Below are 18875 nucleotides of genomic sequence, written 5' to 3'. Positions count from 1 at the left end.
AGTTTCCGCATGATGAATTTTTTTTCACGCGTTTGTTTATATCGATTTTTCTTCGTCCAGTTGAACGATGAATTCAATGAAAAATTACAAATAATCTGTCAAGCTTTCGGAACGTTAGAATAACGTTGAAATTGTTGTTCAATTATTGTACAATAATGTTGGGATCAGAAACGATTTTTAATTAATTTAAGGCTGTAACGTACAATCGCACTTTTGTTATTTTTTTATTTCTCATCATTATTCTCTATCCTTTTACATTTCGGTGAAATTCTTCGGAAATTGGCATGATTAAACGTAAAGTTGTATAATTCTTTTATCATTGATCGTTGAATCTGCGGGATTATCGAAGATTAAACGCACCGTTATGGAATACGCGATGGCAATCTATTCGGAGCGTATAAAGGTAGGAGTATTACTTCTACTAATTCGAGCAGCAATTATAGTTCGTAAAATTTCTCGCTATTCGTGAAACCCTTTGAAGTACAATGATGGAGAAAATTTAAAACGTTTTCGCTCGAACCACGACAGGTATAATTGACAGTGGATCCGTATAAACAGGGTGACCATTTTTCAAACCACTTTTGCAAACGGAAGAAAAGACAATCGAAAAAAATAAATAAACATAGCATCAATTTTAGGGTGCAAAGTAATATGGCGAAAGAGCTCACACGAAATTAACCCTAGAAGTGACGAGGGTCAAAATTGATGGATTTAGTACGAAGTGCCCTCTGGAAAAAAATGAGAGGAAGGAATAACCTTTTAACCTCTGATACAATTACACTGTTGTATGACTGCCGACATTATTCCAATGATAGTACAAAAAATGTTTCGTCCTAGTGGGGAAAAAGTGCTTTTGCTTGCACTCCGCTATGAGAATAAAGCTTGTTAACCACGCTTTTGTCACACAATATTCGTCTCCGGGCCACTCATCGTGAAAAGACCTACTTTGCATCCTCGATGTACAATCTACTACCTCAACCGCTTGTTTCTACTCCTAGGATCCCTTTTTTATTCCCGTCTTTTAACTTTAACGATTAACTTTTATGAAATGGAAATTATATTCCAACATGAAACTCCGAATGTTTTTCAGGGATCTGTATAGTTACGTGCGACCATGTTGTTTGTTTTTTTTTTTAAACACACATCATATTTATTCGTTTGAACAAAAAAAAGTTTTATATTCAAGTTTTTCCTCGAGCATGATAAAACGATATCTTTAACTTGTGAAAAACAAATAACAATATTGCTTGAAATTATTTTCATTACAAAACCACGAAGAAGCTTATCAAGCAAAACAACGGCCACTTGCGGAGACGTAAAGCCACACCGTATAAACGCAGGGAGATTCGAATGGGATTATATTATTGAACACACCTGAAATCGAATAAATGTGCGTGAATATGTAGCATTGATCATAGAAATTGTTGATGTAGCGAATCTGAATTAAAGCCATTACACTGCAACCGCTCGATGACATCGCGGTAAAAATTCTCGATACACAAATTTGGAAGAATAATACTCACTTGCAGTGAGCTTCGCTCCATCTACGTCCAATCGTACATTTCATCGGCAACATCATGCACTTGCAGCCGTCATCTTCATCCCACCACATTCCTAATTGTTTCTGGCATTCGGTACTGTTCTTTTTTTCGTCCTCGTGCTCATATTCGCGATTTGGTAGTTCATTCATACACCTGTAGATTGGTGTTTTCCGTAATAAAATAGCGATTCCAGTAAACACAGATCGGCAACATTAACTCAAGACCTTCAGCTTTCAAATTTGGGATGATGATACTCACGTGCAGTCAGTTTCGCTCCAATTCTGTTCAGTTGAACATTCCGTTGGCTTCAGCATGCACTTGCAGAAACAGTCGTCTTCATCCCACCACATTTCTTTTTGTTCTTCGCATTTCATTTTGTTCTCTGTTTCTGCCTTGCACTTACATTTGCAATTCTTCTTATCAAACATTTGTCGCTCGTTGCAGTCCCCCTTCGTTTTTTCACACATACACCTGCAAATTTGTGTTTTCCATAATAAAACAGTAATCAGCTGCCGCGTCAGCAACGGTTGTAATTTTTGCTACAAAATACATACGAAGTTGAGAACTTGATACCGATCAAGAATTTCCGAACGGAAAACGCGGTTTGTTGATGACATCACAGTCTCGATAGACAGAAAAAATAAGTCTGTATCATCTGTACAACATTAGTGGCTCGGTGGGATTTTACATTTTGAGCCCGCACGGAAAAAAAAAAAACCAACTTGGGTGTAAATTCGCACCCTCAACTCATGGACAATGCTAAATACCCACCGAGAAAAAAATTCAGGGTGCTAATTTACCCCAAGTTGGAGTAAATTATCTCCGTGATGGAGAGAAAACTGTTTTCACTATCAAACGCCAATTCCCTCATGGCAAAGCGCGCTATCGGCAAACTGTTATAAACTTCACGCTGATTCACAGTGCAGGCGAATATTTCTGTTACATACATTCCATGTTCATGTTACATATTTCCGTTCATTCATAATCCATTATATTGAAAATCAAATCGAATTAAACACATTAAAAAATCGTTTCTTCGCCAAAAATATGATGAAAAGTATTCTGCTGGTAAACGAGTCGCACAACGGGGAGGAGATTTTTTCTAAACATCGAGCAACTACATGGAACAACTGTGCTGGTCGGTAATGGAATACTACTATTTCAGCCACTTTTTTAAACCTAATCGTCTGCAGGACTCTCAATATTATAGAGAAAGGTGAAAATGCGTATAAGAAGTATCTTTTCCAACCGATAGTGAATGCATCTACTGGTATAGAATCTCGGTCTTTGAACCAAGAAACAAATCAAGTGCATTTATAGTTCGTTCTAGTCGCTTGTAGCTCTACGAGTATCTCTGCAGGTTCAAATTTTTTTCGTATTCCTTCAAACGCACTGTTCTGATAGTTTTAAATCTGTTTCTGGTTCCCGTTTTCTAGATTCAAAGTCTGCCTCTGAACTTTCCTTGGATGAGATGTAAGAGGCGAGAATCCAAATCTGTCGCCTCTCACACCACGTCCATATCTGTTTTGCCAGATCACTTAGATTTTTTAACCGAATACCGCTCATGCGGTTGATATAGCAACTCGTGGCTGTGTTGCCAAGTCTTAATAATATCGCGGTACTAATGCCGAAAGAGCGTGATCGCTATACTTACCCACACTAACTCGATACGCCCTTTTGGCATTAGCACCGCGATATATCGCGTTATAGGATTTCATTCATTTATTTTCTTTTCCTGTCTTTTATAGTCTTCTCGATCCTCAGTTGATTATTTTCTTGGTCCAATGATGTGCTTCTGCTACTTTTTTTACCCATTTTTTTGGGTCCGTTTTGCCCGATCGTTGTGGCTTGTTGGCACAAAGAATAATGACGAGAACTATATCTTCGCGAGTTGGTGGACAAAAAATCTTTTCTTAAATAATAGCTTTAAAACTGTGGCGATATCGGTATAAAGCAGCGGTACAACGAGATGATCCAGAGGAAGGCGTGCAAAACAACTCCGTCTACATCGGAAGCGAACATTTGACAAACATTAACGTTCGAAAATGATCAATTCTCACTTGCAACTGCCGTGTTCTTCGACCTTGACGGCAGCGCACTGCCTTATCTTCCTGCGGCCGTACCAAGGTTTTAAATCAACGTAAACTTCAGTCATCCTTGTTTCTATCGGCTCACAGGATAAGCCAGTCCGACAGTTGCCGTCGCATCGTTTAACGGAAGCTACCGGTGGCTTGAACCAATACCCTGGTATGGGTTTCAGATCAACGATGCGATCGTAGACTCGACACATGCTGTTTCTGACGGTTTCTGTTATTCCGAGATGCGCCGTTTGACAATCTGGGAAGAGAAAAATTGAAACCTATTATAGGTTTATTCATTAAACAGAGTCTTTCAAATATTTGAAGTGAGATTTCTCTCGTAATTATCGCTGGCAAGTTCTTGCGCGCTCTGCGTATTCCATAAGACATTCGGATGAAGTTTAGAAATCTTGGAAGAATTATTGACTCCGAGACCTTATAACATTGACACTGGCCGGCCATGCTACCAACGAATCGTCGGAATTAAGAAATGATATTATTTTTGAACTGACCGTCACACCAAAGATTTCTTATCATTCCTGCAATACTGATACTCTAAACTTGAAGTCACAGAAGAAAAAGAAAATGTCATTCGATTCGCGGCTCACTCTTTTCGAGTGGCCATCGATACTGTACAAAATTTACGTTATGGTGAGTTTCCCACAAAAAATTATTCTGTAAATTTAAATCAGCCAAATCACAAAACTACTTTGCGGAAAAATATTTTCAATGGGTGAACAATTCACGGGTATCAACTATTTTCGGAAGAAAAAATTACTCTGAAGCAACTCCAAGTTGTGTATGTTATAGATCTCCATGCTTATACAATCCATGGAGCTGCTTCACCCACCTGGTGTAAGATTATTCCAGAAGAGGACTCCGTGTACAGATTACCGGTTGGATTTTTTATTTTCTCAGTTTTTGTTTCATAGATTTGCTTTGAATAGCAGGATTTTGTGTGAAATAATAACGTGAAAACGTTATCTTGTCCGTGATAATATCGTCTAGGATCGTTTCGTCCGGGACAGATTTGTGTAAAATTATTTTGTTCCAAATTATATTGTTTACGATCAATTTGCGTAGAACAACTTCGTGCAGAACCGATTTATGTAGGAACAGCGCATATTCGTTATTTTTCTATTTTTATCGGGATTGAAACTATGGAACTCACCAATCTCCATATGCTTCCCGTACATAGACTCGATTACTTCACATTGGGCGATTGTCAACACCGAAACAAAAATGCAAAAACCAAAGGAACCGATCAAGTTCATTATTTGTGCTGAGTAATCCGTAGATGGAAATAACAAAAAACTATTCCGCAGGACTGCGACTTGATTCGTACGAAAGCTCGTCGAGCTCTGTGCTTCGGACCGTTTCGTAACTCTCGACGTTCTCAGGGCAAACCTTTGAAAAATTAAACCGCTTATACCGCCACCGACCCGAGAAACACAAATATGGTCGCTTGGAGAAAAGTTTGTTAATCGCGAAGTGTATTACCTTCCGCTTGATTGTGAGCAGTGTGGTTCCTTATCCTCCTAGGATGTGGTCGATCCACCAGTCCTCTGATTACACTGGCCTGCTAAAAAATACTTTTTTTTCTCCTTATTACTATGTGTAATTATAACTGATTTAATGCTCATGAATCGAACATAGTATCAAAAAATAAGTACCGCGTATACTTTTTATGTAATTTTTTTTAAGGGATGGGGGCGGCGGGAGGAGGGGGGAGTACAGCTTTTGAGTAGACTTTTTTCTCAAAGCAAACGAAAGCACTTAGAGCAAATTGAGTTTTAAGGCTTTATAATTTATAATTCAAGAAAATCTTAGATTTTTGTAATTGAAATTAATAATAAAATGGCGGCATGGCGCATATATGTAACAAACGACCATGTTTTCAATCCGGTGGCGCAGATTTCTCAGTCAATTTATATCCGAGCGACATGAAATTTTGACAGAATCTTCAAATCTTGTCTATCGATCCGAGCTCGTGGCTCGAAAACTTGATGCGTTTTTCTCATTTTCACGATTTCTTGCAACTCTGGATGAATCGAAAGCGAACACTCGACACACGTTAAGGTTTCAAAGTGATTGATTCTCACATGCTATCGCATCGTTTAACGGAAACCTTCGATGGCACCTATATCCTGGCATGAGTTTCAGATCAACGAGTCGATGCTGCTGCTTCTTATGGATTCCGCTAAATAACGAATATGCGAGCGACAATTAGCAGACAAAAAAATTAAGCCTCAGACCTTGAACTTATCTTGCTTTCTGTTACGGCTTCAAAACACTTCAAGAAATATTGCATGATAATCGCCGACAAGTTTCTACACGAATTGCGAGATTAAAAAGACAGTTAAACGATCCCATAATTTCAGAAATATTGCAAGAATTTAAAACTCCCATATTAATTATGATACCCGTAAACTCGAACGAACCCGATATTTATCAGATAACAAAGTCTGATCCGATTAACAAATCGTTGTTGTCACATTTTCGTTGACATCGAAATCGTCGAACTCACCAATTTCCTCATGGGCGTTGTAATCGGCGTTGCGCTTGGACTGGATTTTTTCGCCATGAGCGATTGTCAATGCCGCGAGTGAAAAATGCAAAGTCATGACGGAACGAGGATCATGTTTTCTTCACCGATCTGGAGATGACGATGACTCTGAAATATGTCGCGGTATTGCGCTTTGACTCGTCAAAAAACTCGTCGAGCTAGCTTCCTTTTATTTGCAACGGACGGTTTCACAACTATCCATGTCCTAACGTGGAAAATACCAATGTGGTCGCCAAGAAAACGGTTCATTTTCATCCGCTTCTTTTGAAGTAGAAGGTTTCGTACTTATTCCTGTAGGTTGCGGTCGACGCAATCAACTTCTACCGATTAATTGTCGTTAGCAAAATTCAGATTATATTCCTACTCCTAATACAGGATGATGAATTTGGATGAGACCACGATTGTATCGTGCGACTGTGTTTATTTTTCCAGTTGACATCATTGTGGTTTTTGATATCATTGAATAACATCGAACCTGGATTTTCACCGATCGAAAACTTTCCATAGCGCTGAAAACAATTGGACGCAAAACTATTTCGAGTTGGAACCAATTTCCAGTAACGATCCGAACGAATATTCAAATTTGTGACAGTTTCTCGAGCATTGTCAAAAAAGGTAGAACTTTGCAAAGGTTTCGATGTTTCGAACTTGAAAGTGAATCCGTATGAAAAGTTTCAAAGAAATTAATCTGAAGTTTCAGAGTAGCTGCTATATTTTGAAAAGTTTTCAACGATTCACCTAAAAAACGACAAGAGCCAAATTGCCGAATTCGACATGGAATGCTCCACATGTGCAATACCCTGTAAAAGAGAATATGAAGGAAAAACTTCTTTTTATCCCATAATTACTAATGCTGTTGTCGCGTTACCGCCATAATTATTCCAATGAATTGATATATTCATTCGAAAGCGGCACTGATTGATGATTAGCTTTGAAATTCGAGATGGTAATACGTGATTGCACTACTACTACTTTTATTCCAGTAATGACCGTTAAGGAGTACTCGTGCAGGTTAATGGAAAATGCCAGGCTATGTATTTATTGATCGGGCCCAATGCGAGGTACAAGTTGAAAACGTTGTCGCAACTTTATTTGAACTTAAAAAGTGAAGCATCGGGTATGCAAAGAATTAATGTGAGATTAAGTTTTTTCGTTTTTACCGCGCCGTTATACTTCGACGGGGCAGTGGTTACATATTTTCCTAGATAGATTTGGTACATTTATAGGGAGATAATGCATAGGAGGTGAAAATGAGTATAATGTGTACAAAACACGGTCATTGACGGAATCTTAACTTTTGAGTGAAGAAATGTTTTCAAAATTGAATAACGGTATTTCAGAACAGTAAATATCAGTGTAAATAAATGCGCAGACAAATGTTTCAGCCAGGAATACATAGGCGAGCTTTGACTTGTTTGGAACGTTATTCATGCTTGACTATTTATTACTTTCGTTCATTTATAATTCTTTGCATTTAGAATAAAACTCAATTAGACCCATTCGATGGGTATTTTTACTGAAAATCTATGTTTCCGAGAAACGATATCTCACCCGTTAGTAGTTTCGTAGAGTATTCGCATAAAACGCACAAAGGAAAAGATATTCCCCAATCGAGATCTAAGGCGTTCCATTTGCGACGAACAGTGTTGCAACCACGGATGTCTTGTGGAGAAATTATCGACACCGTGTGAGCCGCGAGATGTAAATATACGCATGGTTTCCCTAAGGGAACAGTTTAATAATTAATCGCTGAGTTTATCCACGTAGCGTTAGTACGAATCACGCGTGATTATTTCTGCGACAGCACATAGAAAGAACATCGGAGTAGGGAGAAGCGCGCGTTTACGTCTGAGAACGAGAAAGTGGTTTTTTTTTATTGTACTTCTCTTGTGAAATTGAAATCTGGAAACCACGCTTTTTTCACAAAACGTGTCGCGTGCACCGTGGATGCAAAGCTTTCTTCGCCCCGTGTATTTGCGATATTCGTCTTTGGTCCGCGCATCGTAAAAAGACCTACTTTGCGTCTTTGATGCACAATTTACTGCTCAAACCGCTTGTTTCCAAGTCGAAGGTTTCTTCTTTATCCCCGTCGGTTGAGGTTGATGCGACCAACTGCTGACTGCCTTTTATAAAATTCAAATTATATTCCGTCAAACTCAGAATGTTCTTCAGGGAATTGTATAGTAATGTGCGAAGATGCTTATTTCTCAAAATGACATGATATTTATTCGTTTGAACAAAAGTTTTGCATACAAGGTTTTCCTCGAGCATAATAAAACTATATCTTCCAATTGTCAAAAATAAACGACAATACTACTTAAAATTATTTTAACCACCAAACCAAGAAGAAATTTATCAAGCAAATAGATGGCCTCTTGCGGAGACGTGAAGGCAGACCGTCGATACGCAGGGAGACTCGTATGCGATTATGTAATTATTTACACCTGAAATAGAACGAATGTCCGTGAATGTGCGGCATGGGTGATAGAAATTGTCAATGTAGCAAATCTGATGATATCTCCGTGAAAATTCTCAGTACGTAAATTAAGGATCATAATACTGACTTGCAGGCAGCTTCGTCCCATGTCCTGTTAGTTGAACATTGCATTGACATCATCATGCACTTGCAGGAACAGTCGTCTTTATCCCACCGCATTTCTTTTTGTTCTTCGCATTTCATTTTGTTCTCTGTTTCTGCCTTGCACTCACATTTGCAATTCTTCTTATCGAACATTTGTCGTTTGTTGCAGTCCGTCTCCGTTTTTTCACACATACACCTGCAAATTTGTGTTTTCCATAATAAAACAGTAATCAGCTGCCGCGTCAGAAACAATTGTAATTTTTGTATAAAGTACACTCGACGTTGAGAACTTGAAACCGAACAAGAATTGCCGAACGGAGAACGCAATTTGTAAACAACATCACAATCTCGGTAGGTAGGAAAAATAAATCTGCATCGTCCCTACGACATCAATGGCTCGGTGGGATTTCGCGTTCTGAGCCCTTACGGAAAAAAACACAACTTGGGTGTGAGTTCGTACCCTCAGCTCAAAAACACTGCTGAATGCCAATGAGAAAAAAGTTGAGGGTGCGAACTGCCATGCAAGTTGGGAGGTTTTCTCCGAAAATATGATGAGAAGTGTTTCGCTGTTGCACGAGTCGTACAACGGGGAAGGAATTTTTTGTAAATCTTGAGCAATTATACGAAACAACGTGCGTATTAACATTCCAAAATATCGATTCGAATTCCGGAGTTTTTAGACGGTGCCAAGACTTTTCTGCGTTTCTCAGATTCCTGAAATTCCCTATAACTCCGTACACCTCGAAAGCGAATACTTGACAAACATTAACGTTCGAAAATGATCAATTCTCACTTGCAACTGACGTGTTCTTCGACCTCGACGGCAGCGCACTGCTTCATCTTCCTGCGGCCGTACCAAGGTTTTAAATCAACGTAAACTTCAGTCATCCTTGTTTCTATCGGCTCACAGGATAAGCCAGTCCGACAGTTGCCGTCGCATCGTTTAACGGAAACCTTTGATGGCACGAACCGATACCCTGGTATGGGTTTCAGATCAACGATGCGATCGTAGACTCGACACATGCTGTTTCTGACGGTTTGCGTTATTCCGAGATGCGCTGTTTGACAACCTGGGAAGAGAAAAATTGAAACCTATTATAGGTTTATTCATTAAACAGAGTCTTTCAAATATTTGAAGTGAGATTTCTCTCGTAATTATCGCTGGCAAGTTCTTGCGCGCTCTGCGTATTCCATAAGACATTCGGATGAAGTTTAGAAATCTTGGAAGAATTATTGACTCCGACACCTGATAATATTGACACTGGTCGGCCATGCTCCCAACGAATCGTCAGAATTAAGAAATGATATTATTTTTGAACTGACCGTCACACCAAAGATTTCTTATCCTTCCTGCAATACTGATACTCTAAACTTGAAGTCACGGAAGAAAAAGAAAATGTCATTCGATTCGCGGCTCACTCTTTTCGAGTGGCCATCGATGCTGTACAAAATTTACGTTAAGGTGAGTTTCCCACACAAAATTATTCTGTAAATTTAAATCAGCCCAATCTCAAAGCGACTTTGCGAAAAAATATTTTCAACGGGTGAACAATTCACGGGTATCAACTATTTTCGGAAGAAAAAATTACTCTGAAACAACTCCAAGTTGTGTAGGTTATAGATCTCCATGCTTATACAATCCATGGAGCTGCTTCACCCACCTGGTGTAAGATTATTCCAGAAGAGGACTCCGTGTACAGATTACCGGTTGGATTTTTCATTGTTTCAGTTTTTGTTTCATAGATTTGCTTTGAATAGCAGGATTTTGTGTGAAATAATAACGTGAAAACGTAATCTTGTCCGTGATAATATCGTCTAGGATCGTTTCGTCCGGGACGGATTTGTGTAAAATTATTTTGTTGCAAATCATATTGTGTACGATCAATTTGCGTAGAATAACTTCGTGCAGAACCGATTTATGTAGGAACAGCGCATATTCGTTATTTTTCTATTTTTATCGGGATTGAAACTGTGGAACTCACCAATCTCCGTATGGTTATCATACTTAGACTCGATTACTTCACATTGGGCGATTGTCAACACCGAAACAAAAATGCAAAAACCAAAGGAGCCAACCAAGTTCATGATTCGTGCTGACTGATCCGTAGATGGAAATGACAATGAATACTTCACAGAACAGCGATTTGACTCGTAAGAAAGCTCGTCGAGTTCTGTGCTTCCTTCCACTTATAACGGACCGTTTTATAACTACCGATGGACTCAAGGATAACCCTTGAAACCGCTTCCACCACTATCCGTGTGAGAAACACAAATGCGGTCGTCTAGAGGAAAGTTAGAAAATTGCGAAGTTTATTCTCATCCGCTTCTTTATAAACAGTATGTTTCTTTTTTATCCTTCTGTGATGTGGTCAACGCATCCGTCTACTGATTGCATTTTATAAAATTGAAACTTTATTCCAAAGTAAAAATCAAAATGTTGTTGAATCGGACGAAACTTAAATCGCAGCGTAAGACGATGCGCGTTTTTCACGTTGCGTTTTTTTCAGTGTGGTTTTAGAAATTTTCATATATCATCAGGCGTGCGTTTTTGTCGATTTGAAATTTTTCAAAGTTCCCAAAACAAGAGACGAAAAAAGCGGTCTAGAGAGTACTAGAGAGAGAAAAAACAAACCTGCCCCTCTGTCCCTATTATAGGTTAATTCATCAAACAGAGTCTATCAGATATTTCAAGTGAGATTGTTCTCGTAATTATCGCTGGGCTGGCAAGTACTCGCGCACACTGCGGCTTTCGTAAGACATTCGGAAGACGTTCAGCAATCTTGGAAGAATGACCAACTCCGATACCAAATAATAATAATACTGTATACTTGATGTCGCGAACGAAATAGGATTTGTTAAAAAAAAAAGAAAATGTCACTCGATTTGCGGTGCACTTCTTTCGAGCACCCATCGATGCTACACAAGATTCACGTAACTGTCACTTTAACCCAAAATCAATCGTCACAAAAATTAGCTATAGCACTAAATCATCCTATACGCAACTGCCCTGTGAAAAAAGTATTTCGAACGGGTAAAAAACTGATATCTTTTTAGTATTTGCGAAAATAAAAATCTTCAATTACAACTTCCAAATTATATAAGTTATAGATATCTATGCCATTACAATATGTGGAGCTGCTTCACCTGGCTGTTGTAAAATTTTTTCAGAAATGGACCTACTACATACGATTACCCATTTAAATAGTTCTTCTTTTTTTTTTTGTACTATAAATTCGCTCTGAATAGGAAGGATTTGTATAGAATACTTTTACTCCAAATCAATTTGTGTACCTACAATGAGTTTGGGTAGAATAATTTTGTGTATACCGATTTGTGTAAGAACAGTGTACACTCGTGGTTTTTCCGTTTTTATCTGGATCGAAATTGTGGAATTCACCAATCTCTGTATGCTCGTCGTGCATAGAATGGATTATTCCACTTTGGGCGATTGTCAACGCCGCAAGAAAAATGCAAAGACCAAAGGAACCGATCAAGTTCATGATTCATGCTGAGTGATCAGAAGATGGAAATGCTTCCTTACATTTGCAACGGACCGTTTCCTAATTACCTATCTCTCTCGGGAAAAGCCTATGAGACCGCTTATACCACCACCTACTCAAGAAACGCAAACGTGGTTACCAAGAAAACAGTTTGATAATCGCCAAGTTTATTTTCATCAGCTTGTTTCCAAGCAGTGTGTTTCTTCTTCATCCTTCTGGGACGTGGTCAATACATCCGTCTACTGATTACATTTCATAAAATTGTAACTTTATTCCAACATGAGACTCAAGATGTTGTTGAATCGGACGAAATACAAATCACAGCCAGAAAGGATGTACATCTTTTATGTCTAACTAAATAAGTGTGGATTTTCAAATTCTCAAATATCGTGAATCATTCATTTTTGGGAACTCAAAGTCTCACAAACTACCCAGAATATCAGATGAAAAAAATGTCTCCGTTCTGGGATCAATCCTGAATAACGATCAAAACAACTAGTAAAAGTTTTCCTAGTTTCTCAAGAATTGAGAATAATTGAAATTTAATCAACATTGAAAATTTTGAACGCAAAATTATTTCCACTAAAGAAAATGAACTCCTTCGTAGGTATAGGTCGACTCTGAGAAGAAGTCGTGTGAAAAACGATCTTCAATCTCACAATTACTTATAAGGTCGCCGTATTACTACCATCGTTATTCTGTTCAATTTATTTATTTATGTTGAAAGTTTCACGAACAATAAGTTGTTTCTCGAGGATAAGAAAATGGTACCAGGCAGTTGTAGAACATAAATTGCCATACAGCCAAAAGTTATATCTATTTAAAAACCGAAAAGAAATTGATTAATAAGAAAAATATGTCTTGCCGAGATGCGGTGAAACCAAGTCGTGGATTTAGGAAACTCGTATGGGATTACGCCATCAAACACATCTGTAATTGAATAAATTTTCGTTAATGTATAATACAAATGAGAGACACTGATTGCGTTATTAATGAGAAGTGCTCCGAATTAAAAGCATTCCAGTAGGTACAAACCGAAGGGCAACATTAACACAAGTATTTCGGCTTTCAAATTTTGAATGATAACAGGTACTCACTCGCACTCCTCTTTGCTCTAGTTAGGTGGAGTTGAAGAAACGAAGCCGCTCTCCGTTGTTTCAGAATTACACATGCAAATTGGTATTTTCCATAATAAAACAGTAATCAGCTGCCGCGTCAGCAACAATTGTAATTTTTGCTACAAAATACATTCGACATTCAGAACTTGACGCCGACCAAGAATTACCGAACGGAAAACGCGGTTTGTAGATAACGTCGCAATCTCGGCAGACAGGAAAAAGAAGTCCGCATCCGTACGACATTTATGAAATGGTCGGATTTTGCGCACTGATCCCTATAGGAAAAAAAACTCAACTTACGTGTAAATTCGCACACTCAACTCGTAGACAATGCTAAATAAATGCCTAAATGCCCATGAGAAAACAGTTGAGGATGCGAATTTACACCCAAGTTGGGGGTTTTCTCCGCGAGGGAGAGAAAACTGTTTTCGTAATCGAACGCCAGTAATCCATCATAATATAAATCGCGTTATCGGCAAATTGTAACGAGTTTCATGGTGGTTAACAGTGCAAAGGAATGTTTCAAGTACATAGACGGCCTTCCGCGCATGTTAAACATAATTTTTGCTTCAAAGTTTTCTATTTTCGTTAATTTATAATCCATTATGTTGAAAAAACAATCCAATTAGACGTATTAAAAGATCGTTTCCTCGCCAAAAATATGATGAAAAGTGTTCCTCTGCTGCACGAGTCGCGCAACGCGGAGGAGATTTTTTGCAAGTATTGAGCAATTATATGAAACAACATGCGTATAAACATTCCGAAATATTGATTCGAATTCCGGAATTTTCTGCGTTTCTTAGATTTTTTAATTTCCTACAACTCCGAACACATCGAAAGCGAACACTTGACACACATCAACGTTCGAAAATGATTAATTCTCACCTGCAACTGACGTGTTCTTCGACCCTCACGACAGCGCACTGCTTCATCCTCCTGCGGCCGAACAAAGGTTTTAAATCAACGTAAACTTCAGTCATCCTTGTTTCTATCGGCTCACAGGAAAAGCCAGTCTTACAGTAGCCGTCGCATCGTTTAACGGAAACCTTTGATGGCACGAACCGATACCCTGGTATGGGTTTCAGATCAACGATGCGATCGTGGACTCGACACATGCTGTTTCTGATGGTTTGCGTTTTTCCGAGTTGCGCCGTTTGACAATCTGGAGAGAGAAAAATCGAAACCGTATTCCTCAGATCTCGAATCTGCCCTGCTTCCTGTAACGGCCTCAAAACACTTGAAATGATATTGTACGATAATCGCTTACAACTTTTCACACTTTCACTTTCACTGCGGTATTCAAAAGACAGCTAAATGATCCCATAATGTCAGGAATCTTGGAAGAATTCAAAATTTCGATAATAATTGTGATGCGGTGAACTCAAACGAAACCGATCTTTATCAAATAAGAAAGTCTAATCCGATTTACAAATCGCCGTTGTCGCATTTTTATTAACATTGAAATTGTTGAACTCACCAATTTCCTCATGGGCGTCGTAATCCGCGTTGCGCTTAGACAGGATTTTTTCACCATGGGCGATTGTCAATGCTGTGAGAAAAATGCAAAATCCTGACGAAACGAACTTCATGATTTCTTTACCGATCTAAAGATGACAATGACTCTGAAATATGTCGTGGTATTACGCTCTGACTCGTAACAAAGCCCGTCGAACTCTGAGCTTCTTCTTATTTCCAAACGAGTTTTATAGCTGCGCACTCCCGAAAAAAAAATCACTGATACTGCGTGGCAAATTTAAATTGAGCAACCAAGATAACAGTTTGAGAACCAGTCAAGTTCGTGTTTGCTCGTTTGTTACTCGGCAGACTGTTTTGCGTTTATCGCTTTGGGATAAACCCACATCAATTAGAACGACTCGCGATTCGACCATTACGGAAAAAAGTGACGACGTAAAACAAAGTTTATCTGCCTGATTCCTGTGTCATGATCATCTGTTATTTCAATGTGGATTATGTATATATATATATATACATATATATATGTGGGATTTGGAGTAACAGGGATCCTACGTATTAAAGCGTGCGATGGGTAAAATATAAATGGATGTTTATTACGTTTTACAGGTGCGTGGATACGGAGATCTGGTTATTGCACGGTTACAGTATCGGTACTCCAGCATGTGTTGATTTTGACTTTTGTGTGTGAGGCGAAGGATCTTCGCTCTCGTTTTTGCCCGCTGGAGTGGGGAAAGCGCGCTGAGGATTATTCCCGAAATTGGGCGATAAACGCCGAGCATTGCCTCGCTCTAATACTAGAGCGAGTGCGTGTATGTGGCAGGCGCCACATGTATTGGACCATTTTTAAACTTTCCGCGAATAAAAGTCCAGATAAACTTTGCCCCTCGTAGTCGGCCACATTTGGTAGTGTAGATGCCGACGGGATGAGAATTAATTCAAGTAGAGATATGACTTGTTTACATATGACACACATCGAATTTTCGAGTAGTTGATAGTCTGCTTGAAATGAAAAATATTTCCGTTTCTTGAAAAAAAATGATAAAACAGTAAAATGATAAGAGAGCGATGCCTGAATGAATGCGAGCCTCGGACAATGTTATTCAATGATTGATGGCTAAATACTAGACATAATCCGCAATATTGGGAAAAAAGTCGATACGAATTCAGTTTTTGGGGAAAAATCGAAAGCACGTATTCTGTATTCTTGCACGCTCTTCACAGTGCTGTTGGATTCATTGAGCTCTGATAAAAATCTGTTTCTAATGTAAAAAATGAACTTAGTACATACAAGTTAACCCCTAAAATAAAGAGTTCTTGAGAATATTCGAAGTGTGTTTTTCATCACTTTTGACAATTTATTACTATCATTATTAGTTATCGAAATCCCCTCCTTGTATGCAAAACAGAAAAATCATCTTGGGAGGTGGCCAACTTTGGAGGGGTGTTTCACCCCTTTAAAATGAGTTTGGGCCGATAAAAAAAAATACGTATGTCATCGATTTTGACCCTCTATAACATACCAGAATTTCATCGAAATCGGAGGGGGACACCTGAAAACGTTTCCTTGTCAGTGGTATGTAGTCGATGTGCCATTTAATGCAACAATGATCAAGAAGATTCCTAGCAGAATTCGAGCTCATCTTAACCAGCCACCAGAATTTGGATCTGAAATATTTTTGGCACAATAGTGTACCGTAGTATAATTAGCGACAATAAAGTGAGTATGTGAATGGGAATTCTGCAAGAGATGTGACTTGATCCAAATGTTATTCGAGGGTGTTGATTTCGCATTCCATACTCATCTCGAATTCGAATATTCAATGGAAATAGCCAATTTGAACACAACAATTTGAGTGAGCCTTCAGGAGCATACAAAAAGCTCGAAAGTCGACGCGATTTTTTTAAACAACCCACAACTCTTTATACCACAATTAGTATCTTTACACAAGCTTAAGTTCCTTTTCAAGTTACATTGCCTCATGTACCACATTCCCTGATGTACTCGATTTATCGCAGTTCTAAGAACACCCAACTCCATGCCGTCCATGCCGTGTTGGTGCAAGTGCCGATTGACCGTGAACCGCATGAGGTTTGTAATCCGAATCGTTATATCCGCTCAATCTATCCGTCTATCCACCGCGGCACCGCTCAAATTTTGCTCATAAATTTAATTCGCAAATTGTATCGCACACTGATATTTCTGTGCCCTGCAGTTTTAATAAGTTTTCATCCCAAGGGAATTGCCCACATGCCATCCCTCCTATTTTTCTCTCTGCGGGTCTGCCTAACGAATTTTTCGTCCCTTGTTGCAGATCTTGGGTTATTCACGGTCAGGAGACGCTGCAGGAACGAAATACGAACATCCTGCGAAAGTCAACGAGCCGTTGACTCGTTGAAGGAAAAGGAGCGTGTCGAGGGAAGAACCCGGTGGGAAGTAATGGAGTCGCTCGGTATGACAATGCGAGGGGCTGCCTGAAGGATAGCTGTGCCAACGAAGATCTATAATTAAAGAAACATGCGCTGGTACGAATGAAGGGCTTGGAGAAATAGCGGTGCCGATAACGTGACTGAAGCGAGTTGCGTCATTGATTTGTGGAATAAGATGTGCGCGTACACTGGAAAATAAACTAACCAAGTTATTATCTTATCAAGCGCTCCTATGTTAATCTGTCGCTGTGTCTAAGTATTTAAAATACACACCCACTTCACTGGCATAAAAAAACGAGCAAAATGTTTGGAACAAAGTTCCGTTCGTGGATGGAAGCTCACATAGTGCGACCGAGGAAGAAGAAGGATCGGAAGAAAGGGGAAAAGGGTTTCGACTCGAACTGCAATTCTCCAAGCAGCCATAGCGGCAACAGATCCCCAGCTCTACATCAGGTGAATAAAATTTCGTCACGTGTATCACTCGCATCACTGTTTCAAAACTGTTTTTCAATGGCCTGTATCAGAACTAAACTGAAAAGGTTTCCGCCCCGTCAACCAAATGTTAAGAAAGGGTTGTAATAAGATTGCGGCAGGTCTCTTTCTGCCCAAGACCAAAGGTGGTCTTTGCTGCCTTTCTCTGTCCCGTCTTTGCCCCCGTGAAAAGGATCTTTATGGTCCCTTATGTTTCTCGCTCAGCAATTTTTCTCCCTTGCAATCGCGAGGTATCATATGGTGCAACCTTGGTTGGCATCCATCCTTTGGTTATCTCGTTGCAAATGAGCTATTCATGATATTCGTACGGTTGAATGGAATCTTTTGATTGCCAAAGATCACAGGGGTTGGTGGAACTAGCGAAGGATGTATTTATGTGTCGGACTGTGCCTGTGTGCAAGAGCTGAGTAGAGAATTCGTTGAAGGATTATCTCTCCGTTCCTCGCTCACGGTGTCAGGAACCTAACTCTGTACCCGCATTTCTGAGCTCCTTGCCGACAGTTGGCAATTAAATTACACCCGCTGCAAACCCGCCATTTGCATTATTCCAAATTGTATGAAACTGCTGTATACGTACATCACCCTGCCCGTTTCCTCAACGTGACAAGATTTCACGCATAAAATTACGAGAAGACACAGCCGTTCAACCCGGTGTTCTCAAACTTCTTCTCCAGGGTTGTTGTTCAATTTTGTCAAAAGTATACCCACAAGTATAACAATTTGCTTCACGTGTTTGCTACCACTTCTTACGTATTAGCGAATCTTGTGAAATCCAGGAATGAAGCAAAGAATAATATAAACGAATTAAAGAAAAGAGCACTAGAATTCTACAGTGAATATTATTTTCGTTTATCATGCCATCCAACTCGAATTACCTCTATAATCCCCATTTAATTACGGTACAAGTGAGGCACACTTGGTTCTAATTAAACCTGGCCATTATCGTCATGACAAGGGTGATATGTAATATCGAATCGTATTCAACCTTTTCAGTATTCGAAAATTTACACCGCAACGGACATGGGAAAAATAGAATTGATTATTTTCAGTATACTAGTTGAAGATACCTATAACTTCCAAACCACGTAGATTGCAA

At 39.2% G+C, this 18875-nt stretch overlaps 3 protein-coding genes and 1 long non-coding RNA gene across 11 annotated transcripts in view; 1 reads left to right on the top strand and 3 right to left on the bottom strand.

The window, feature by feature from the left end:
- LOC124179627 overlaps nucleotides 1-18875 on the top strand; it is an 81362-nt gene that overhangs the window by 44669 nt on the left and 17818 nt on the right. For 4 of the 6 annotated variants that reach the window (XR_006870112.1, XM_046564216.1, XM_046564219.1 and 1 more), the window contains one exon: nucleotides 17173-17740. Coding sequence is in view for 5 of the 6 variants with exons in the window: in XM_046564216.1 (XP_046420172.1) it covers nucleotides 17591-17740 (150 nt within the window). In the remaining variant the exon portion in view is untranslated. Of the gene's footprint in view, nucleotides 1-16876; nucleotides 16950-17172; nucleotides 17741-18875 lie in introns of all 6 variants that reach the window. The other 2 variants (XM_046564218.1, XM_046564217.1) reach the window with 2 other exon arrangements.
- LOC124179628 (balbiani ring protein 3-like) lies at nucleotides 1168-15045 on the bottom strand. 3 transcript variants are annotated; one of them, XM_046564221.1, is made up of 5 exons: nucleotides 14862-15045; nucleotides 14270-14546; nucleotides 1800-2012; nucleotides 1524-1694; nucleotides 1168-1374 (listed from the first exon to the last, which is right to left on the bottom strand). In XM_046564221.1, exons 1-5 carry the CDS (start codon nucleotides 14971-14973, stop codon nucleotides 1362-1364), a joined length of 786 nt encoding a protein of 261 aa, XP_046420177.1. In that variant the 5' UTR covers nucleotides 14974-15045; the 3' UTR covers nucleotides 1168-1361. The 3 variants fall into 3 exon arrangements, with proteins under 3 accessions (XP_046420177.1, XP_046420179.1, XP_046420178.1); XM_046564222.1 differs by lacking the exons at nucleotides 1168-1374; nucleotides 1524-1694; nucleotides 1800-2012 and adding exons at nucleotides 8389-8629; nucleotides 8750-8962; XM_046564223.1 differs by lacking the exons at nucleotides 1168-1374; nucleotides 1524-1694 and having other exon boundaries at nucleotides 1781-2012.
- On the bottom strand, nucleotides 9133-11071 carry LOC124179630. The gene is made up of 2 exons (XM_046564224.1): nucleotides 10749-11071; nucleotides 9133-9836 (listed from the first exon to the last, which is right to left on the bottom strand). Exons 1-2 carry the CDS (start codon nucleotides 10849-10851, stop codon nucleotides 9556-9558), a joined length of 384 nt encoding a protein of 127 aa, XP_046420180.1. The 5' UTR covers nucleotides 10852-11071; the 3' UTR covers nucleotides 9133-9555.
- LOC124179631 lies at nucleotides 12960-13441 on the bottom strand. Its single transcript, XR_006870113.1, has 2 exons — nucleotides 13364-13441; nucleotides 12960-13196 (listed from the first exon to the last, which is right to left on the bottom strand). It is a non-coding gene; the product is annotated as an uncharacterized LOC124179631 (long non-coding RNA).

Source organism: Neodiprion fabricii, chromosome 4, assembly GCF_021155785.1.
Source record: "Neodiprion fabricii isolate iyNeoFabr1 chromosome 4, iyNeoFabr1.1, whole genome shotgun sequence".
In the NCBI taxonomy this organism is placed as follows: domain Eukaryota; kingdom Metazoa; phylum Arthropoda; class Insecta; order Hymenoptera; family Diprionidae; genus Neodiprion; species Neodiprion fabricii.
The sequence above is the reverse complement of the archived record's forward strand: the minus strand, read 5'-3'. Positions and strand labels throughout refer to the sequence as shown.